Below are 24,262 nucleotides of genomic sequence, written 5' to 3' on the forward strand. Positions count from 1 at the left end.
CAGGTCTGTTAATACTCCATTTCTGGGACTCTTAGTACTGCAACTCCAGGTCTCTTAAAATCCAACTCAAGACTCTTAACACTGCAATGCCAGGTCTCTTATTGCAGCTGCACATTGTGGTAAGAATTTGAGAACCTTTGCCTTAGCTCATCTGCCGCTGAATTCCTCTGTTAGCTCACTACACAAAATAAGAGCTCATGGTATAGGGGGTAACACATTAGCATGGAGAGAGGATAGGTTAGCTAACAGGAAGCAGAGAGTAGGCTTAAATGGGTCATTTTCAGTTAGGCATGATGTAAAGAATAGAGTGCCACAGAGGTCAGTGCTGAGGCCTCAACTATTTACAACTGGTATCAATGACTTGGATGAAGGGATCAAATGTATAGTGGCTAAATTTACTGATTACACAAAGATAGGTAGAAAAGTAAGTTGTTAAGGGGACTTAAGGAGTTCAGAACAGGATATAGATAGATTAAGGGCAAAAATTTGGCAGATGAGTATATGTGAGAAAATATGAACTTGTCCACTTTGGCAGGGAGAACAGAAAAGCAGCATGTTGTATAAATAGAGAAAGTTTGCAGAACTCTGTGGTACAGAGAGATTTGGGTGTCCAGGTACATGAATCACTAAAAATTAGTGGGTAAGGGAGAGATGAAGAGAATTTTTTTCTCTCAGAGGATTGTGAATCTGTGGAACGCTTTTCCCCACAGAGTGGTAGAGGCAGGGTCATTGAATATTTTTAAGAAGGATGTAGATATAGGCCTGAATATTTTGGATCGTAGGGTTTCCCTTCCCGGCACCCGAGAGTCAGCAGGAACACAACCCTGCCAACTCTGCCTGGCCCACAGCCATTTCACACTCGAATGCGAATCGAGTGACTGCAGGCAGAACTTCTGCCCCTCACTTGGGAGGACGCCCCACCTTAGAGAGCTGCCGGCCAATCAGACTGGCTGGCAGATCTTTAGTCCCTGCAGCAACAGAAGCTGCAGTGGACTAAAGAGGAAGCGTTTCAACATGCCAGGGCCTGGGAGGCAAGGTAAATCTTGGCAGGATCCCAGAGGAGGGTAGGAATGGCCTGGGGGGTGTGGAAACTGGGGTGTCAGGGGAGAGGCTGCAAGGGGCTTGTGGAAGGTCAGTCCAGCAGTCACCTTGAAGGGGGTGGATGCCTGAAGTCGGAAGGGGGCTTCTAATAGAGGCACTGCATCACCCCCGGCCCCCACCCAACGGCGCACCTTCGTGCACAAAGCCTAAGCCCGTTGATTTTCAGGCTTCCCCCACACCAGGTAAATCCTCCTGATACCCTAAAATTGGAGGCTGGGCCGGAAACAGCCCTTAAGTGGCCAATAATTGACCACTTCAGGGCTTCAACTGGGGCAAGGGTGGGTGTCCTGTCTGAGGCCTTGCCCACCTTGCCCACCCCAGCAAGGTTGGGATGGGCGGGAACCCGGAGGCAGTCCTGTTCCTTCAATCTCATGCTCACCCCCACCCGCCTAAAACCCACTAGTGGGGGCAGGGAGGGGGGTGGGGGAGTGTGAAATCCAGGCCATATTCTTCACTAACAAGGGAGTAGGGAGGGTGGGGGGGAGGGGTGGGGCTGGTGTTAAGGAGTGGGGGCACGTGTAGCAGGAAATTGGAGTTCAGGCAAGAAGCGCAACAATCAGATCAGACATGAACTTATCAAATGGCAGAACAGGCTCAAGGGGCTGAATGGCCTACTCCTGCTCCTAATTCATATGGTTCATGTGTATATTGTCTAATGTTCTTCTAGCTGGCCTTCCATCTTCAGCCTTCCATAAATTTCAGGTCATTGGAATCTCTGCTACCCTTCTCCAAACTCACACCAAATCCCCATTCATCCCTCACCCATATGCTGGCTGACTTACAATGGTTCTCAGTTTTAAAATTCTCATGCTAGTTTTCAAATCCCTCAAGTGTCTTGTTCTTCCCTATCACTGTAACCTCCTCCAGCACTACAACCTTCTGAGGATTCAGCACTCCTCCAATTCTGTATGTTAAGTTTTAGTGAACATTCCAGCTACTTTGGTCAGTGTTACTCTGAACCTGACTCTCCTGTTCCTCTTCAGCTTCACATGTGTATTATTCTTGTGTATTGTTTTGTCTCTCCAGTCTTACTGTATTTAAAGCGAGACACCTTTACAATCTCCTTTTCATCCAAGGGCCTGAGAAGTGTGTAACTCAACTCCCTCAGTCTTCACTTCCCTTAAAACCCAAACTTAGCAGCAGCTGCTTACTGCTTATTGACGCATTTCCTTAAATCTTGTTGATGGAAGCTGGAATGTTCAGTAAAACTTAACATACAGAATTGGAGGAATGCTGAATTCCCAGAAGGTTGCAGCGGGGGAGGCGGTGGCATAGTAGTACTGTCACTGGACTAGTAATCCAGAGACCCTGGGGACCCGCGTTTGAATCCCACCACGGCAGATGGTGGAATGTGAATTCAGTAAAACAATGATGACCATCAATCATTGTTGATTGTTGTAAAAACCATAATACCCTTTAGGGAAGGATATCTGCCATCCTTACCTGGTCTGGCCTACATATGACTCCAGACCCACAGCAAGAGGTTGACTCTTAAATGCCCTCTGACCTAGGGGGCAACTGAGGATGGATAATAAATGACGCCCACATCTCATGAACAAATATTAAAAATATGTGCTACATGTACTTTGTGCCTCAAACCTTTAGAAAAGAACTTGCATTTATATAACACCTTTCACGACCTCAGGAGGTTTCGCTGCACTTTGCAGCCAATTACTGTTTAAAGTAGAAAATGCAGCAAAATACCCTGCTCACAGTAAGCTCCGTCAAACATTAATGACCAGATTATTTGGTTTTTAAGAGATGTTGGTTGAGGGACACTGGGGAGAATGCCTTTTTTCTTTGAACTAATGCTATGGGAGCTTTTAAGCGGGCAGACAGTATCTCGATTTCAAGTTTTATACAAAAGACTGCATTTCCAGCAATGCAGCACTCCCTCAGTACTGCACTGTGTGTCAGCCTAGGTTATGTGCTCAACTCTCTGGAGAGGGACTTTTACTTACAACCTCCTGATTCAGAGGCAAGACTGCATGTTAACTAAAGTTTATGCACTCCTATATCTAACAGGACCACTAACTATACTATCCATTTTTCTCATGGTCTGCACTATTCCATACCCACAGTCTATTCTGCCTCAGGTCTACAAATGATTAAACTGATCCAATCAGTCAGCTGTATTTTACTGTTAAGCCAATTGCCCTTTCATGCAGCCTGGTTCATATAACTTTTGCTGCACCCTACCTGGAGCACTTTACACAGAATCTAACAAACACCTGGGAGTTAACACTGAAACACACATGAACCCACAGGCTGGACAGGGGTGGATGGGGGTAAATTACCCCATTTACCTGCAATGTGCTGTTCAATGGCTACTTTCTTCTGCCACAGTTCTCAGCAGTCTCACACCAAAAAAAAATCTCTGGTTCTGTCACACTGCCGTATTCACCCTTTTGTAGAGAGTCCCAATCCACCAGATTATTCCTGAGAAATGCAGTAGGCACGGAACGGTGATGACATCAGCAGGGCAATGGGAAATAAAACACAGCCTTGGCCCTTTGCCAGAGCACAGTAAAGTGCTGATTGGAAGGGCGGACTGGGTTAAAATAAAACATTCGGACTATGTCTCCCATCACTGGGGTTAATGACTGACTGCACAATGACACTGATGTACTCAACAAATGATTCACTCACAGGGATAGATCTTGACTTTTCATGTTAGTGTATATTGAGTGAACGTGAGTCAGCAACATCGTTATCATACAAAGTCAAGGTCTAGCTCTGCAAGTGTGCACTGGATCGCACTAAATGTAAGAGAGGTAAAAAGCATACTCCTTTCGATGACTATTGAACAATTCACTTGACTGAAGATCAGACTTTGTTTAAATGCTGATAATCTATGTCCTTGACTAATTTAATTTGCTGCTCAACGATAACCTCCAATCAGACACAACAGACAATGATTGGGGACACTTGTCCATTTTGTTTTGACACAAAGAGGAGCCACACACTTTGTCACCCATTTCCATGTGTTGCCACAATTCCCACTGACATCCACTGCAACTGACACAGATTTATAGAGAGAATGCACATTTCTGCAGCGCCTTTCACTACCTCAGGATGTTCCCAATCACTTCACAGCCAATGAAGCCCCTTTGAAACATAGTTGTGGTTATTTTATCAAAATAACAGCAGACAATTTGTAAACAAGCTCCCACTAACAACAATGACCAGATAATCTGTTCGAACAATGTTGGGGAGACGGTGGCATAGTTCTAACTATAGTAATCCAGAGACCCAGCCAAACCTCTGGGGACATGGGCTCAAATCCCACCCTGGCAGCAGGTGGAATTTAAATTCAATTAATAAATCTAAAGCTAGTCTCAGTAATGGTGACCATGCCAACTATCATTGGATTGTTGTAAAAACCCATCTGATTCACCAATGCCCTTTAGGTAAGGAAATCTGTCATCCTTACCTGGACTGGCCTACATGTAACTCCAGGTTTATGTGGTTGACTTTTAACTGCCCTCTGAAATGACTGAGCAAGCCACCCAGTTCAAGGGCAATTGGGGATGGGCAACAAATGCTGGTCTTACCAGCAATGCCCACATCCCATGAAAGGAAAAAGGTTGAGGATAAATATGAGCTGGGACAGAGGAGAGAACTCCACTGCTCTTCCTCAAAAGAGTGCTGTAGGCCAGGATTTTCTGATCCTGCCCGCCACAAGACCAGAACTTCCCACCCGAAGTCAATGCACCTTTGGCTGGTTCATCAAATTTTCCATCCCACCTGTGATGATTCCCGCCGCGGGTGGGACCGGAAAATCCCGGCCACAGGAGTTTTTATATTGACATGAGAAGGCAGACAGGGCCTCAGTTTAACACTTCTTCTGAAAGATAGCATCACTGACAGCACAGCACTCCCTCAATACTGCACTGGAGCATCAGCCTAAATTAGAACACAAGAACATAAGAAATAGGAACAGGAGTAGACCATTTGGCCCTTTGAGCCTGCTCTGCCATTCAGTAAGAACATGGCTGATCTTCTTGTGTTTCAATTTTCACATTGCTATCTAACTCCGATAACTTTTGATTCCCTTGCCCAGCAAGAATCTATTTACCTCTGCCTTAAAAATATTCAATGATCCCGCCTCCACCACCTTCTGAGGCAGAGAGTTCCAAAGTCGCACAACCCTCAGAAAATATTTCTTCTCATCTTGGTCCTAAAAGGGTGACCCCTAATTTTAAATCAGTGCCTAGTTCTGGACTCACCTACAAGAGGAAACATCCTTTCCATGTCCACGTTGTTCAGGATCTTGTATACTTCAATCAAATCACCCCTCACTCTTCTAAACTCCAGTGGAAACAAGCCCAATCTGGAGTGGGACTTGAACACACACATTCAGCTAAGGGATGACAGTAATGCCCATTGTGCCAAGGGTGACACTTAAGTTTCACCAACTTCAATGTTACCACAGGATACAGAACGTCACTGACTCAAAGCATGTAGTCAGTTGTGCTCTGTCCAACAATCCAATATTATATGGAAGCAGGAATTCCACAACCTAAACTCCAGGCAGGAAAGATATATTCACAAGGATCACAGGTTGGATTCAGGGATCATGACACCATAAGCTTCACTTCAGACCCCTCCTAAGCAGAGCTTTCCTCCTGTTGGAGTGTGCAATTGCCCTCAGCCCCAAAGATAAAGCAGCTCAATGTGAGCTTCCAAGCACTTTACAAAAAGCTTAACACAGCTCTTTGAAAGAGAAAGAAGGATGGGCCACTAAGTCCTCAGAGATAGGAGGTTCCAGGTGCAACCAGGTGGATGATCAGCCATGATCATAATGAATGGCGGAGCAGGCTCGAAGGGCCAAATGGCCTACTCCTGCTCCTATTTTCTATGTTTCTATGTAACCAATGAAAACGTTGACAGTCCCTTTCAACATTTCAGAGGCAACCATATATTTCGGTCCTGACCATGAGGGCACTTCTGCTCAGTCAATGCTCACAGGTGAATGCACAGGGTAGGTTTAACCAGTCTTTGTGCTTTTACATAAGGAGGAATGCATGGTTCCTCTGGGATTAATAGATGAAACAGGAAATCCATATCTTTCCACGCCATAATTGATCTATTCAGCACCATTCTTCCCTTAATTTGTGTACAGCTGACACTCCAGCACAGTACTGAGGGAGTCCTGCACTGTTGGAGGTGCCAACTTTCAGCTGAGTCAGCATCTGCACGCTCGGGTGGATGCAACAAAACTTGCAGTAATAGTTAAAGAGGAACAATAGTGGAGTCCTGGCCAATATCCAACTTTTAAACAACACCTAAAAAAAGACAGATTCTTTGCTCGTTTATTTCATTGCTCCTTTTGGAGCTTGTGTAATTGGCTGATGCATTTCCTACATTACAGCAGTGAATATGCTTCAAAAATACTTCAATGGCTGTAAGAGGTTGTTAAATGCGCTGTAGAAATGCAAGTTCTTTCTTTCTTTAACACCATGGTTGAAGGTCAAAAGAAATCATGCGATGTCCCCTCATTCGACAGTAAGTTGCCCATGGTATTGGTGATGGAATATTCCACCCTGAACAACAATGTGTGCGCTGTTGTTTCCCTATGGCAGTTCAGCATATGGACAAAGAAGAGGAAGTTCACAGCTGCTGTGGTAGTTTGTGACCCCTGGCTAGTTGGTAAACAGCTGAATACTGTAATAGGCTCCCGATGAAGGGAAGGCAATTAAAGGTGTTTGCTCCCCCGCTCTGTTGGAGGGTAATGTGCCTGACTGTGAAGATGGCTCGCTGGATTAGGGTGGGTGTGGTGAAGCAGTCTGACTGGCATTTTTCTCTGTGTATTTTTAATTATAATTGTAGCAACTAAAAATGTGATATCCTTGGGCAGAACCATCCAAAAATAACTTGACCACAAATAACCCTATACATACAGGCTGACACCTGTCCCAAAATAGACGGCTGAAATTCTTCTTTGAAAAAATCCATTCCCCCTTTAAATTCTCATTTCCTGCCACTCGGAATGTTGCTCTTTAAATGGGTAAATGAGAGAGTTAAAACATTCCTATTGAGAACATCAGAGGAATATATGTATGCTCACTATGACAGCACCAACTTGCATTGATATAGCAAACTATCCTGAGCAGCTTCACTGGGGCGTATTTAAACAAAAACTGATGCTGATGTTGGGACAGGAAAACAGAGATAGGTTTAAGGAGGGTTTCAGAGGTGGACAGGCTTATGAAAGGAACTCCAGAGGTTAGGGTCCAGGCAGCACAGATCATGGAAGATATCTACACTAGAGGTTGTTATATTACAGTGATGGCATCCGCTATCTTTTGTGATAGCACCTCAAATCTACTTCAAAATTAGACTGGAGGAGGTGGAAGAAACAGCCTTTGACAAGATATGAAAACAGGGTGGGTAAGGGCTCATAGGGAAAGTAAATACCAGCATGGACTGGTTGGGCTGAATGCTCTCTTTCCCTATTGTGACTCCATATACAGGCTCATTTGCAAATTTTCATGGAACAAAGCATGGATCAGATCCTGCGGGGTCAGCTGCATGTCATTTTCCTTCTATCCAGCCCCCCATGTCAGTTCAGTTCCAGTACTATCAGCAAATCCAAGTGGGAAATCTACCATTGTGTGAGAGATATCACACCACACCATACCCCTGTACATCACACTATACATCACTGTGACACACTATCCAACACTATGTCAAAGTACACCGCACCTTTACCCTGTATTATCGCATGACACTGCACCTTACCCTGTATTATCGCACGACACCGCACCTTTATCCTGTATTATCGCACGACACCGCACCTTTACCCTGTACTGTCGCACGACACCGCACCTTACCCTGTACTGTCGCACGACACCGCACCTTACCCTGTATTATCGCACGACACCGCACCTTACCCTGTATTATCGCACGACACCGCACCTTTACCCTGTACTGTCGCACGACACCGCACCTTTACCCTGTACTGTCGCACGACACTGCACCTTACCCTGTATTATCGCACGACACCGCACCTTTACCCTGTATTATCGCACGACACCGCACCTTACCCTGTATTATCGCACGACACCGCACCTTTACCCTGTATTATCGCACAACACCGCACCTTTACCCTGTATTATCGCACGACACCGCACCTTTACCCTGTATTGTCGCACAAAACCACACCATATACATGTATGACACTATACAACAGTGTCACAGTAGGCCACACCTTACCCTGTATGTCGCGCCATACTACACATTACCCTGTATTTCACACTATACCACACCATACTCTATATATGACACTATACAACACTGTCACACTAGACTGCACCTTACCCTATATATCACATGATACCACACCATGCCGGTGCATCACACTTTACAACAGTGTCACACTAGACCTTATCCTGTATATTGCACTATACCACATCATACCCTGTATATCATACTATGTAAATATGTCACAGTATACTAAACCGTACCCCTGTGTATCACACTATACCACACCATACTCCATATATTGCACTATACCACATCATACCCGTGCATCACACTGTACAACAGTTTCTCACTAGACCACACCATACCCCAAAAAGCACACTTTTCCACACCATGCTCCGGCATCACACTATACAACAATATAGCAAACTATCTCATTGTATATTACACTATAGTGCACTCTACCTTATATATTGCACTATAACACAGCATGATACAAAACTATACCATAATCTGTATATTGCACACCCCTGTATATCACACTAAACCATACCATATTCCTGTGCAACACTATAGCACACCTTACCTCTGCATTGTACACAATACCATGCCATACTCCTGTATATCACACTGTACAGCACTATATCCCATTATATCCCCGCATATCACACAATACATCATAGCATTATGCACTGCACTGTGTCACATTAAACAACACAATCCAACACCATAACAAAGACTGTACCTCACTATACTACACCTTGTCCAATAAAGCACACCATGTGACACTATACTATGCTGTACTGTTCTATGCTATAGTCACAGCTTATTTTATACAGTCACTGTTACAATGTAGGGAAATATGGCAATCTATTAGCTTCCCCCTCCACCAAAAAGCAATGTGATAATGATCAGATAATCTGTTTTGTGATATTGATTGAAGGATAAATATTGACCAGGACACCAGGGAGAACTCTCCTGCTCTCCTTTAAAATAGTGTTATGGGATTTTTTTTTACATTTGTTTGAGGGCAGTTGGGGGCTCAGCTTAATGTTTCATCAAAAAGCTAACACGTCCAACAGCGCAGCAGTGCTTCAGTACTGTACTGGAGTGTCAGCCTGGATTATGTGCTCAAACTCTGTCTGCACTAGAACTTAAACATACAACCTGCTGTGATGTGCAAACAGAATAATTTAAAGTGACCTGCATTTACATGACACGTTTAATGTAAAATGCACAGAGGCACTTCATAGGCGCGTAATGAAATTTTTAATTTGAGGTGATGGTGGAGCTGGCGTTAATGTGGGTCAGAGAGCATGTTCGGATGGGAGAATGGGACTCTTCTGTGAGTTAGGATGCGGGCAGCAAGAATTTGCAATAAGCTCCAGTTTTGGGGGGGCTGGTAGATGAAAGGCTCACCATGAGAGCATTGGAATAGCCAAACAGGAGGAAACAAAGATAAAATGAAGCAGACAAACCGAGGCCGAAGTAAACATGGGCAATGTTACAGAAGTATAGATTCATTGAATGGTTACAGCACAGGAGGAGGCCATTTGGCCCTTTATGTGCATATCAGCTCGCTGTGAGAGCAATTCAGCTAGTTTCACTCCTCGCTGGTGGCCCTGTAATTGTTTTCTCTTCAGGTGCTTATCCAACTCCCTTTTGAAAGTCACAATTGAATCTGCCTCCACCACACTCTCAGGTAGTGCATTCCAGATCCTAACCACTTGCTGTGTAAAAAAAGGTTTTCCTCATGTCACCACTGGCTCTATTGCCATTCACTTTAAATTGGCCTACTCTATTTCTCAACCCTTCCACACGTACGAGCAGGTCGTGCGTACAATACGTGGCCGGTCTCAACTCAGGGTCAAATAGACCATAAAGGCGCAGCCTGAGCCAGTGACCAGGAAGGGGAGCTGGAACATCACTAATGACAATCCTCACATTAAAATGTCAATTGCTGTGAGTGCGCTGCCTCAACAACCAGCATGTCATTCACATCTGCTGCAGTATAACTCCAACCTCGGCTTGGAGAAATCTCCCTGTCTTCCCTATGCATAGTACACTGCAGGAAAGCAAAACAGTCAACTTTATTCAGGGATTGTTTAAAATCTTGTGATGATGCTGTGTTATACATAAAGTGGCAGGTACTGTCAGGGAATTGGGTTAGGCATGGGCTGCTTTTCTGCAACTTGGAAAAGGTTTGAAAAAAATCTCAAACTCCAGTTCAGTAAGGGAGCCTTTTGAATCGCGCCTGCATTACAGATTTAAAATATCCTCCTGCTAATTGACTGTTCCAAATTCCTCAATGTCACTTCACGAAGAAAAAACCACAGGTCCAGTTAGTGAGACAAAAATTCCTTCCACATTTGAAAGATCTACTCAAATCTTATAATGTGGAGTCTCGGCAACTCACCTTAAAATCTCTGACATTACAGACCTGTGAGAAACATAAATGTCGGTGTCCTCCCAGAAAGTTGAAGGAGATGCCTGAATATAGACAATCAATTCAGGCACATTGGCACAATCTCATCTGCTCTCCTCCAGCAAACTTTGAATTCATTATTTAAAATCTCCCTTAATCCATCAAAATGTATCAGCTTTCAGATACTTCTCCACAACTCCTTCCTGTATCTTGGAATATTTGAAAATCTGCCTGAGAGTGCTGTTATAAAACAGCAAAATGAAATGTTAGCCCTGCCTGTTTCTCAATCAACCCATACTCCCCCCATACCTGTTTCTCAATCAACCCATACTCCCCCCATACCTGTTTCTCAATCAACCCATACTCCCCCCATTCCTGTTTCTCAATCAACGCATGCTCCCCCCATTCCTGTTTCACAATCAACCCATACTCCCCCCATACCTGTTTCTCAATCAATCGACCCTGGGCATCTGTCGCAATTACAATCATCATCGGAAATGGCAGGCATCAATTCCACCTCCTTTGTTTAAATATTCCTTCCCAAAGAAAATGAAAGTATCACACCTGTAAACTGGAGATAATACGTTGTCTTTTCAGGGGCTTACAGGAGCTCTCCGACATCAGTAAGAAATGTTTCTTCCTGTCATACTCCTTCAGCCAGCAGTGATTGGGTTAAATCTTTCAGGCTGAGTATCTTGTTTGAGAGCGTTGTGGATGTGTGTAAGAGAGAGAAAGTGGGTACGTGCCAGAGGTTGTTGTGTTTTGTGTGAGAGGAGTGTGTTTTTCTGAGAGGAGTGTGTAAGTGTGTGACTCTTATCTGTTGGCAGAGTGTGTGTGAGAAAGAGTGTATAAACTTTGTGTGTGTGTGTGACTGAGAGGATGTGTAAGCTTCTGTCTGTGACTCTGTCAGCAGAGTGCTGTGCAAAGAATTGAAAAGAATACTTCACAAAATTCCCAGCCCTGGATCTCTGAACCAATTGGCTTCCACATTAAGTAAAGTAGGCTGGGTCTGTGCACCTAAGTCTTGGGTAACGAGGAAGTGAATGCAACATCAGGGATGGGCTTTCAGGAAGTGCACAGACCCTGCTCAGAAAGAGTGGAGAGACCTGCTGGGTAAGATAACTGCCAAACACTAGCAAAGTAAGGCGAGTGCAGTGGCATTGTGGCAGCCTTCACAAGGCAGGTAGTGACCCACCTAGTTACAGTGTGAACATTGTCTCTCAAGATATTCCACGCAGTTCTGTAGGATGCATGGTAAAGCAGAGGAAGAGAGAGACACAGAGAGATTATAAGGAATAAAAGTTGGAGTCCCAAATTTTAAATTAAATATCTACTCTGTCCTTTAAGACTGCAACAGCAAGGTTTTCCAACAGGCTGAGCAGGTACCCTGGAATGTGTGCTACGGGACCCCTGAAGTCCCAACACAAGCCGCTCTGTGGGAATTGCCTGGGAAGTTTCAACTTCTGGTGGGCAATTCCCCTACACCTGGAACCCTCCAAAAAAGTCTCGAGCTTTCCGTTAGAATTTGAGTCTTCGGACAGTTCTAACTTACCTGGATAGTTACCCAGGAAGTGTTAGGCAGAACAAATCCATATCTGACTCCTGGGTAACTGTACAACCGACAGCCTCAAGTCCCCCTGACCCTACTCCCCTCAATCCCAACTCCCCCTAGACCCCACCACAACCCCAATTCCCCCTGACCCCCAACTCTCTGACTGCCCCTCGACCCTCTGACTCTATCCTGACCTGACACCCCCCCACCCCCAACCCTTCAATTCCTACCCCGCCACCTCCCCCCCCGACACCCCTCTGTACCCAACCTGACTTGATTTCACCACCGTACCCACCGCACCACCCTACGAACCTTCCACCTGCCACCATACATAGCTGGTACTCTACCACCCTATCCATTTAGCTCACACAGTCATTCACTAACACTGTGAAAATCTATTTAAATGTCCGAAAGCGTTTCAGTGTGTTAGGTTTTTTTAATTTGTTCATGGGATATGGGGTATCACTGGCTAGGCCAGCATTTATTAACCATCCCTAAATGCCCATGTTCAGAGGGCATTTAAGAGTCAGCCACAATCCTGTGGGTCTGGAGTCACATGTAGACCAGACCAGGTAAGGACGGCAGATTTCCTCCACTAAAGGACATTAGTGAACCAGGTGGGTTTTTACAACAATTGGCAATGGTTTCATGATTGTCAGACTTTTAATTCCAGATTTTTACTGAATTCAAATTTCACCATCTGCCATGGGGGGATTCGAACCTGGGTCCCCACAGTATTACTCAGGGTCTCTGGAATATTGAATGAAGGCTAACTAAAATAGAACAGCTAGTGCCATAAAAAAGGGGGTGCAGCTTGGCTTTCCCTGACTATCCTGCACGATGAGGAAGGACTTCCAGAACAGGTACGATCTGCATTCCTGAAGAGGTCCTGATCAGAAGCCTGGGTTAGAAATGCAGTGCTCCAGCTCTATGTATGAAAGTAGGAAGGGAATGGCAACCTGACAGTGATTGCCAATCATCATAATATCTGGCCCACAGTGCAAGAATAAGGCAAACAATATAGAACAAGAAATGGTCATTCAACATCAGGCTCTCCGCAGCCTATTTACGCTCTACACATAATCTGCTTACCCATTGAATCTCCTGGTGAGGGAAGTGTCAACAACAACAGCTTGCATTTATATTGCCCCTGTAAAGTAGTAAACTATCCCAAGGCACTTCATTGAAGCATAATCAAACAAAATTTGACACTGAGCCATATAAGGAGATATTAGGTCAGATAACCAAACACTTGATTAAAGTGTCAGACTTTAAGGAGTATCTTAAAGGAGGAGAGGTTGAGGGAGGGAATTGCAAAGTTTAGAGTCTTAGCCAATGAAGGCATGGCTGCCAATGGTTGAGTGATAAAATTGGAAATGCACAGGCAAGAATTGGAGGAATGCAGGTACCTCAGAGGGTGGTACAGCTGGAGGAGATTAGAGAGATAGGTCGAGGTGAGGCTCTGAAAGAATTTAAAAACAAGGATGAGAATGTTAAAATGGAGGTGGTGCCAAACCCGGGACCAATGTAGGTCAGCAAGCACAGGGGCGATAGGTGAACAGGAATTGGCATGAGTTAGGACGCGAGCAATGGAGTTTTGCGTGACCTCAAGTTCCTGTAGATTGAACAGTGGGGAGAATAGTCCAATCTAGAAGTAGAAAATGGCATGGATGAGTGTTTCAGCAGAAGAGCTGAGGCAGAGGTGAAGTCAGACCATGGCAATGGACTTGGAAGTAGGTGGCCTTTGTGATGGCATGGATATGTGGTCAGAAGCTCCATTCAGTGTCAAATACACCAAGGTTGCGAATAGACTGGTTCAGTATCAGTTGCCAGGAAGAAGGGTGGACTTGGCGGCTGGTAAACAGATTTTGTAGTGGGAAGTGAAGACAATATTGATCTTCTCAATATTTAAATTGGCGAAAATTGTTGCTTATCCATTGCTGGATATCGACAAGTTGTCTGACAATTTAGAAACAGTGGAAGTGGAAACATGAGAAAGGTGGCGGTGAGGGGGAGCTAGGAGCTGTCAGAGTACATGTACAAACCAATGCTGTGTTTTTGGATAATTTCACCGAGGGGCAGCATGTAGATGAGAAATAGGTGGGAATAGATCCTCAGGGAGACATCAGAGGGAACGGTGCCAAAGCAGGCAGAGGTGATTTTGTACCCATAGCTGGATAAATAAGATGGAACCAGGTGAGAACAGTCCCACCCAGCTGAATGATAGTGGAGAGATGTTGGAGGATGATGGTGTGGTCAACCATGTCAAAGGCTGCAGCCAGGTTGAGAAGGATGAGGAGGGAAAGTTGACCTTTTTCACAGTCATATTGGATATTATTTATGACTTTTCGATAAGAGTCCTTTTGGTACTGAGCCAGGGATGGAAAACTGATTGGAGGGATTCAAAGATGGAGCTCTGGAAAAGACAGGCATGGATTTGGGAGACAAGAATATGTTCAGGAGAGAAAAAGGAGGTTGGAAATGGGATTGTAGTTTGCGAAGTCAAAGGGGCCAACGGTTGGTTTTTTGAGAAGAGGCAGATTTGAAGGGAAGGGAGGCAGTACCTGAAGAGACAGAACTGTTGACAGTATCAGCTAATGTGGGGATCAGGAAGGGAAATTGGGAAGGAATAGTTTGCTGTGAATAGAATTGAGGGAACAGGAGGTGGGTCTCACAGGCACAAAGGGCTCAGAAAGGGCATGAGGGGAGCTAAGAGAGAAACTAGAGAAAGATGCAAGTTCAAATTTAGGAGTGCGGGGAACCTGGGGACGATGGCGGGCTATGGGAAAGCTGGAGAAGTAGCAGAGGCAACTGAACACATGGTGTTTGTGACACAGGGGTCCCTGAGTTCCTCGCACCTGCTGTTGGTGAGAATGAAGGAGGCATGGGAGAGGAGCTTTAAAAGTAAGTTTGTCATGGGGAAGAGAAGAAGAGAAGAATCATCTTTGTATTCCAGGATAATCCTGGAATAGTAAAGAATATGGACAGAGATGAACACCACAGTGTTTTATGTGATCCAGCCAGATCTGACAATGAGTGGTTCAACTGGTTGTATGCTATAGAAACATTCAAGTCTATGTCTCTTGGGCTTAACAGAACAGAGAAAAGGGCTGCAGCAGTGGGAATGACCAGGATTAAAGAGTAATGCTATTAGGATAAAGGTGTCAAAGGTGAAAGTGAGGGCGTGGTTAAGCAAGTCTATGTGCCATGGAACTATGGTTTTGAGTTTGTGTAACTTTTCCTGAAGTAGTTGTAGAACCTGTATTGCTTTGTGCTGATATATATGAGGCAGTTGATGTTAAAGCACCTTTTCATGCGGCTCATGGCGTGAGATAGTTCATTTAAAGGGTGTTCTCCTGCAGTGCTTGTGTTACTGGTAAATAGAGTGATAGTTCACAAACCTGTTCTGTAATATAATGGGGAGTGAGCTCTCAGAATGCTGGCTGGAGATGATTATATAAAACCACATCCTTTGCGCAGAACATCAAACTGCTTAGTTTCCAATTTCATTAAGTGGCGATGTAATCATTCATAAAAAAACATGCTGTGGTTACAACTTGTGAGCAGAAAGCACCAGCAATCAATGATCTCTGTCAAATGGAGTTAAAAATAGTCAATTAGTCACAGAGAGCTGTGAGACCTACACCAATCCTGTGCACTTTACTTTCATTTACGAGGAGGCCTGGTGAAAGTTTTGTCTTTTCAACTACATGAACAATTCTTCTGATAATGGAGTAGCACACATGTTGGCCTAAGTCAGGACCAATATTCAGGTGACAGGTGACCATCATGCCACTTTAGTGCCAGATCATCACCATCGCCGACAAGAAAAGCCCAGTCATCTCCCCATGACCTTCACTAACACCACCATCAACAATTCATCTGACCATCAACAGCAACAACTTGTATTTATATAGTACTTATTTATATTTATATAGCACTTTAAACATAGGAAGAATGTCCCAGGTAGGAGCGTGTTCGAGTAAACGTTGAGGAAATGAAGGAGGGATTAGGACAAAACTGGGTCAAAGGAGTGGGTTTTAATGAGGGTCCAGTCTTAAAAGAAGAGAGAGAGCCAGCAAGGTTAGGCCCAAATAGGATGTACAGCACAAAAACAGGCCATTCGGCCCAACCAGTCTATGCTGTTGTTTATGCTCCAGGCTCCTCCCTTCTTCCCTCACTTAAATCTACCATTGTAACCCTCTATTCCTTTTTCCTAAATATGCTTGTCTAGTTTTCCTTTAAATGTATCTATACCATTCTCTTTCAACTACTTCCTGTGGTGGTGAGATCCACATTCACTCTTTGGGTGCAGAAGTTTCTTCTGAATTCCCTATTGGATTTCTTGGTGGCTCTTATATTGATCGTCTCTATGATTAGGCTTTTCCCCACAGGAGGAAACATTCTCTCTGTATCTGCTCCATCAAAACCTCTCATCATTTTAATTACCTCTATTAGGTCACCCCTCAGCCTTCTTTTTTCAAGGGAGTAGAGACCCAGCTGATCTGTGCCAGTGCCCCTCTATCCTTTTTATAATATGGTGAGCAGAACTGCAAGGAGAGTTGATAGACGTATTCAAAATCATGAGGAGTCTGGACGTAATAGATGGGGAGAAACTTGTGAAAGGATCAAGAACGAAAGGGCACGGATTTAAAGTAATTAGTAAGATAAGCAAAAATGATAGCAGAAACTTTTTTGCACAGCAAGTGGTTAGTGGTTCCTGAGAGTGTGGTGGAGGCAGGCTCAATTGAAGCATTCAAACAGGAATTAGACTGTTATTTGAAAAGGAAGATTGTGCCGGGTTATGGGGAGAAGGTGTGGGAATGGCATTAGGTGAGTTGATCATTCAGAGAGTCGATGCAGACACGTTGGGCCGAATGGACATAAAAATTCTGCAATTCAGTATTCTTCAGTGTAAAAATGAAATTTTCAGTACTGAACTTCAGAATGCACCTAAAAGGATTAGTGCATGTAAATTGCGTTAAATACATTAAACATCAACATTTCACAGAAATTGTCTCACTCTACACCCTGCATACATTGGAGAACGTGGGCATGGTTTCTGAATAGTTTTGGATGGCCTAGATGGTTTACGGTCACCTGATGGGGTGAAGAAAGTGGGGGATGCACAAAGGGCCAGAATTGGAGGAATACTTGAGGATGAGTACTGACAAGAAGCTTGACCTGGCCAATTGTCTCAACACTGAGCTAGGTAGGAGTTTGGTATTCTGTGGTGACTGATTCAGCATGCCTCTTCACCAGAGTTCAGTTCTGGAGTATGAAGTGTGAAGGAACATTCATCAATTGTCACTGAATAGGTGGAGCCAACAAAAGCTCAACATAACCCTGCTACCAAACTCACCAACCATTCCCTGCGTCACCCACCCACTGACTGCAGTATGTACAATCTACAGGATGCACTGAAGCACTTCACCAATATTGCTTTGCCAGTGGCTCCAGCCCTATGATCTCTATGGGTTTTGTGGATTATCTCGTGGCTTAATTCATACTGAAAAGGTTTCCCTCAGCTCATGAGTGACATAGGTCTGACTCAGGTAGGTTACTTCAAAACTATTTGATTTAGACCATACCATGATAACATACTTGGTAAGTACACCTCTGTTGTGTGCAGACTATTCTATTTTCTCCTCAAAGTCTCTAGCACATGGCTGTCACTGTTACATCATAATACACATCAGTCTCTCATTACCATAATTAAAGACTCATTATGCTACATCTCCCCCAAGCATAATGTCAACTTTCTTAATTACAATGTTAAACTATTTCTTAAACCATTTACAACACTTGTAAAAACTTCTGTAACTTCCTTTGCCGTTAGAGACTCTATCCAACCCCTACTTCTACACTTCCTTCAAAGAATTCTTCTTTCAATTTCTCCCAGTGGGCGTTCTGTCAATGGCAGCAAATCATTGTTAGATTGGTGTCACCACCAACCCAACAATGTTTTGTGGGTTATCTCCTGCCCGAATCTAGAGGGAAGGTTCCCCCCTACTCATAAGTGACTTATGTCTGACCCAGGTAGGTTACTTCAAAACTACATTTTTAACACTATATACATGTGATATATTAAGTACATCTCTCTTGTGTACAGACTATTCTATCGACAACAAGTCTCTAGTGCATGACTACCACTGTCATTGTTACATCATAATGCATATCACTATCTCATTACCTTAACTATTAACCCATTAAGCTACATCTAAATCAACGAGAACAAAGGTAAGCAATATTATAGGGACACCGTCAAGCTCCCCTCCAACTTGCAAATCATCATGACCCTTGTCATATATCACCATCAATGATGGGTCAGAATCCAGGATATCACCAGCTAACTCCATTGCAATGGATAGCATCACAAGAACTGCAGCAGAAAGAGGCCCTCCCACTCTTATGCTTTTTCCTACTCCTTTCACTCTAATTCTCTCCCGTAGATTCCCTCAAAAGAGGGTCTATTGCCTTCGAAGTTCAACTACTTTTTAAACAAAACATCAAATTAGAATGAAGAAAAACATCATGGCCCCAGTATTTATGGGGAGGTGGGTGGAGAGCAAAGTGACTTTTAACAGCTAGGAAACCTGGGACTGCAGGAAACACCAAGGACCTGCCAAATTTAATGGCACAACATCATTTGAGTTTTTTTCACAATTTCCTGCCTGATAGCTGGTCAAATTCAAAGCTTGGCTGGAGTCAGGGGCTAATTGCTGGGCAGTTGAGATGATGGGGAGGAAGGGATCAGGGGGTGTTTGCATAGACCAAGTTCAGCATCGGAACTTGGGAGGGGTTGAGGACTGGATCATGGAGAATGGAAATTTGATCAAGGGGAATGAATATTGAATTATGAGGAATGAAGATCAGATCGCAGGGAATAAAGATCAGATAATAGGGAATGAAAATCAGGTCAAGGGGATTGAATATAAAGTCACAGGAAATGTAGATTTCAGGAAATGAATATCAGGTCATAGGGACTGAAGATTGGATCACAGGGATAAAGACTGGATCATAGGGAATGATGATTATATTTCAGTGAAAGAAGGTCGGGTCTCAGGAATGAAAATCGGGTCATAGGAAATGAAGATCAGGTCTTGGGTATTAAAGATCTGATCAGGGGAAATGAAAATTGGATCACAGGGAATGAAGATTGGATCATGAAAAATCAAGGTTGGGTCATGAAGAGGGATGGTCTGGCTTCAGTGAATGAAAATCAGATTCTGAAAAATAAAGTTGAATTGCGGAGAACTATGATCAGATTGCTGGGCATGAATATTGGATCATGCAAGTGAAAATCTGATCAGTGGAGTGAAGATCGGATCATGAGAGTCAAGATTAGAATTGGGGGAATGAGGATCAGATGATGGGAGTGAAAATTGGATTGTGGGGAATAAAGATTCTGTCATGGGGATGAAGATCAGGTAATGGGAATTGAAAACTGGATCACAGGGAATGAAGATCAGATCACGGGTAGAGTCGGGACCACAATGAGAAGCCAGGGAATGTCTTCCCCCTCCTCCTGACCCACAGGCTGTGCTGGAAACACACTGACCTGTTGGATCTAGCAGCGGTCACTTCCTATTAGCTGCCCTGGTTTCTGAAATCCCAGGAAACCTGAAACACAGCTAACAAATCCACCTGGCTGCGAAAATCAAAGGCATACCACCTCTTTTAAATGAGTCTACTACTATGGAACAGGCTTCTCACCCGGTCCCCAAACTTCCCAGTTAAACTGGAAGTAAGTACATTTTTGTCAGGTTATGATCAGAGTTCCTCTTTGTAGAAGTTAACCTCCTGACTCTAATTCAACCCCTCCATCCTTGCAAACTACCATCCCATCTCTAAACGCCCTGTTCTCTCCAAACTCCTCGAAAGTGTTGCCACCTCCCCACTCCATGCTCTCCTTTCCCTCAACTTTAGGACAGAACTTCTACAATCCAACTTCTGTCCCTGCCAGAGTACCGAAATGGTTTTTAACAAAGGCACATATGGCTTCCTGTGTGACTGCGACTATGACAAAGATAAACATTCCCTCCTCGTCCTTCTCGACCTGCCTGCAGCCTTTGACACAGTTGACCACACCATACTCCTGCATTGCATCTCCACTGTTCTTCAGCTGGGCAGGGCTGTTCTCAGCTGGATCCATTCCCATTTACTTTATCATATCCAGAGAATCACTTGCAATGGCTTCCCTTCCGGTTCCTGCACTGCTATCTCTGGTGTCCCCCAAGAATCTATCATTGGACCCTTCTTATTTCTCATCACCTAAAAACATACTAATGAAACTCAGCTCTACGTCACTACCCAGTTTCTCAAAGCCACCACTGTCTCTAAATTGTCAGGCTGTTTGTCTGACATCTGGTGCTGGATGAGCAGAAATTTTGTTTAACCCCATTTTGAGAAGACTGAAATTAGTGTCTTCAGTTCCCTCGTTCCTAAGCCAACAACTCCATCCTCTCCCTGGCATCTGTCTGAGGCTGAACCAGACTGTTCACAACCTTACTGTCACATTTGACACTGAGATGGGCTTTCAGTTGCAGATCTGCACTGTCAAAAAGACTCTGCCTTGTCTTTCTCTTTGTTCATGGAATGCAGGAGTCACTGTCCAGCCCAGCATTTGTTGCCCATTCCTAATTGCCCTTGAGAAGGTGGTGACGAACTGCCTTCTTAAACCACTGCAGTCCATGTGGTGCTGTTAGGGAGGGAGTTCCAAGATTTTGACCAGTGACAGTGAAGTTCCAAGTCAGGATGGTGCTTGGCTTGGAAGGAAGATTGCAAATGTAACAACTCGCCAAAGCCCTTACAACAGCACCTTCAAAACTTGCAACCTCTACCACCTAGAAGGACAAGGGCAGCAGACACATGAGAACACCACTACCTGCAAGTTCCCCTCCAAGCTCCTCACCATCCTGACTTGGAAATATATCACCATTCCTTCACTGTCGCTCAGTCAAAGTCTTGGAACTCCCTCCCTAGCATTGTAACATTGCCTGATTGACTCTGTATCAGCTCATCTGCTGCTGAAACACAAGCATTTGCTACCTCTAGACTTGACTACTCCAAAACACCCGTGGCAGGCTTCCCAACTTCCATACTTCATAACCTTAACTCACCCAAAACTCTGCTTCCCATGTCCTAAACCATGCCAAGTCCTGTTCACCCATCACCCCTGTGCTCGCTGACCCACATTGGTTCACAAATAAGAAACACTGCAACTTTAAAACGCTCATCCTTGTTTGTAAATCCCTTCACAGCCTCACTCCTCCCTATCTCTATAATCTTCTCCAGTCCCATAACCCTCCAAGATATCTGCACTCCTCTTGAGCATCCCCGATTTTAATTGCTCTTCCATTGGCGGCTGTGCCTTCAGTTGCATAGGACCTAAGCTCTTGAATTCCCTCTCTACAACTCTCCTCCTCTCTAGCTCACTTTCCTCCTTTAAGACACACCTTAAAACTTACATCTTTGACCAAACTTTGTCATCAGACCTCATATCTCCTTATGTGGCTTTGTGTCAAATTTTGTTTGATAAAGCTCCTGTGAAGTACTTTGCGCAGTTTTATCAAGTTCAAGGCAATACAAAAATGTGTATTGTTGCTAATCTTAAAATTTCCCTCATATATCTTTCTCCATCTTTGCACCCCTTCAGTCTTTCTTTCTCTCTTTTACATGTGAATAATTAAAATGTTTACATCTTTTAACTTTCAACAAAATACACGAGAGAAAACTGCAGGCATTTTGCTTCAAAATGTGAGTAAAACAAACTAATTTACTGATTACGAATAACAACGCATTGTGACATGTTTTCTGAAGTTTCTACAACACAAAACAAAAGCACAATAGTTGTCTAGTCAATACACCTTCATTTATTATCTCCCTTATACATACCCTCTACTTAAAACATCTATGCCAGCCTGGAATTTCCTTGTGTATGGTTCTGGTGTAAACAAAATTTCCGACCAATCCCAACCGAACTCTAGTGCCAAAATCAAAGGCAATACAGGGAAAATTCTGGGCCTCAACCTATACTCGAGAAAAGCTTTGGAAAACTAACTTTTCTTTTTAAAAAAAAGTTGAAAAGTAACAACAAAAATTGCTTAAAGCAAAAGGACAATATTGCAGCAGATTGAACAGTGCTGAGGCACCTTGTGCCATTAGGTGCATCACCTTTACTAAGAGCGCACAAACTAGGCATAATGTGTAGAATCACGGCCAGGGCCAAATTGCCAAGTCCAAGACCGAGACTTACAGGAGTGGCTGTAGCTTTCACGGTAAGGCATTAAAAGAAACAAAATACAATTCAGTGGATGCACGTAATCATGTTACTATGAAATATATAACCATTTATTATGCTTATAATGCTATTTTGGATATTAGAAATTTCAATTCCTGAGAAAGACAGATTTGTGGGAAAAGGTAATACAGCGACATCTGGTGGTGTTACAAGAATCAGGTTAAAAATAGAATCTCTATTCGACTGCCACCTATTGGTGTTACTGTGAAAAATAAAAGGTGAATGTAACATGAATGTATAAACATTTTAACATTGGAATTTCCATAGGAAATGTCTATGAAAGAGATTTAAATGCAATGTTCAACCAACATAAAGTTTTAAGTACATAACCTTACATACATTTACTATACTATATGTACTGTAATGGATGCATACACTCATATTCTATATGTACTGTGTATACATGGCCTTGAAGGCTTTGTTATATCCCGTTTATGTAGTACCTACATATACTTGGATATATTTAATAAGTACAGCAGCAAACTCTACTGCTTATTTTGTCTCTATTACATCCCTATATTATATAATTTGGTACATTGTTTATACTTGCATATCTCCCAATAAATCAGTGGAGAAATCAATCTCACACTTCAAGAGGACATAGACTAGACTAGTGAAATGGGCAGACACATGGCAGAATAAATTTAATGCAAAGAAGCCTGAAGTGAGACAATTCAGAGGAAATCATCAATAAGGACTAAGTGGTACAATTTTAAAGCTACTGAGAAACTGCGGGCTTACATATAAAAATCCTTGAAGGTGACAGGACAAGTTGAGAATATTATTAATAAATCATCAAGGGTCCTGGGATTTATTAAATGAGGTATAGATTGCAAAAGCAAAGGAAGAAAGGGAGTTATGATAAACCTTTACAAATCACTGACTAGTCCTCAACTGGAGTATTGTATTCAATTTTCAGCATCGTACTTTCAGAAACATGTCCGGAGAGGGGCAGTGTGGAGATTTATTATTAGAACAGTACCAGGAACACAGGACTTTGGTCATGTGGAGAGACTGGAGAGTCTGAGTTTGCTTGTTATACAGGGCATTGGTGAGACCACATCTGGAGCACTGTGTACAGTATTGCTCTTTTTTTAAGGAAGGATGTAAATGTGCTGGAAGCAGTTCAGAGAAGGTTTACCAGACTAATACCATGAATGGGTGGGTTGTCTTATGAGGAAAGGTTGGACAGACTAGGCTTGTATCCGCTGGAGTTTAGAAGAGTAACAGGTGACTTGACTGAAACATAAGATCCTGAGGGGTCTCGACAGAATGGATTTGGAAAGGATATTTCCGCTTGTGGGAGAATGTAGAACTAGGGGTCACTGTTTAAAAAAAATGGGGTTGCCCATTTAAGGCAGAGATTAGGAGAATTTTTTTCTCTCAGAGTCTTGAGTCTTTGGAACTCTTCCTCAAAAGGTGGCGGAGGAAGAGTCTTTGAATATTTTTAAGGCAGAGGTACATAGATTCTTGATAAGCAAAGGGGTGAAAGATTATTAGGGGTAGGCAGGAATGTGGAGTTCAGTTAGAAGCAGATCAGCCATGAACTTATTGAATGGCGGAGCAGGTTTGAGGGGCCGAGTGGCCTACTCCTGCCCCTAATTCGTATGTTCGTAAGTTTGTATGTATATTTTCCTTAATAGAGAAAAAAGGAGAGATTTGTTAGAGGTCAACA

The 24,262-nt window shown here is 43.5% G+C and overlaps 1 protein-coding gene across 8 annotated transcripts in view; it reads right to left on the bottom strand.

The window, feature by feature from the left end:
- si:dkey-172j4.3 (diacylglycerol kinase eta) overlaps positions 1-24,262 on the bottom strand; it is a 312,005-nt gene that overhangs the window by 224,053 nt on the left and 63,690 nt on the right. Inside the window, exon 1 of one of the 8 annotated variants that reach the window (XM_041195270.1) lies at positions 11,297-11,558. The exons of 6 other annotated variants lie outside the window; for them this stretch is intronic. In XM_041195270.1, coding sequence (XP_041051204.1) covers positions 11,297-11,353 — 57 coding nt within the window. In that variant the 5' untranslated portion in view covers positions 11,354-11,558. Of the gene's footprint in view, positions 1-11,173; positions 11,237-11,296; positions 11,559-24,262 lie in introns of those variants that run through there. One more of the 8 variants, XM_041195271.1, reaches the window with a different exon arrangement.

Source organism: Carcharodon carcharias, chromosome 9, assembly GCF_017639515.1.
Source record: "Carcharodon carcharias isolate sCarCar2 chromosome 9, sCarCar2.pri, whole genome shotgun sequence".
Taxonomy (NCBI): domain Eukaryota; kingdom Metazoa; phylum Chordata; class Chondrichthyes; order Lamniformes; family Lamnidae; genus Carcharodon; species Carcharodon carcharias.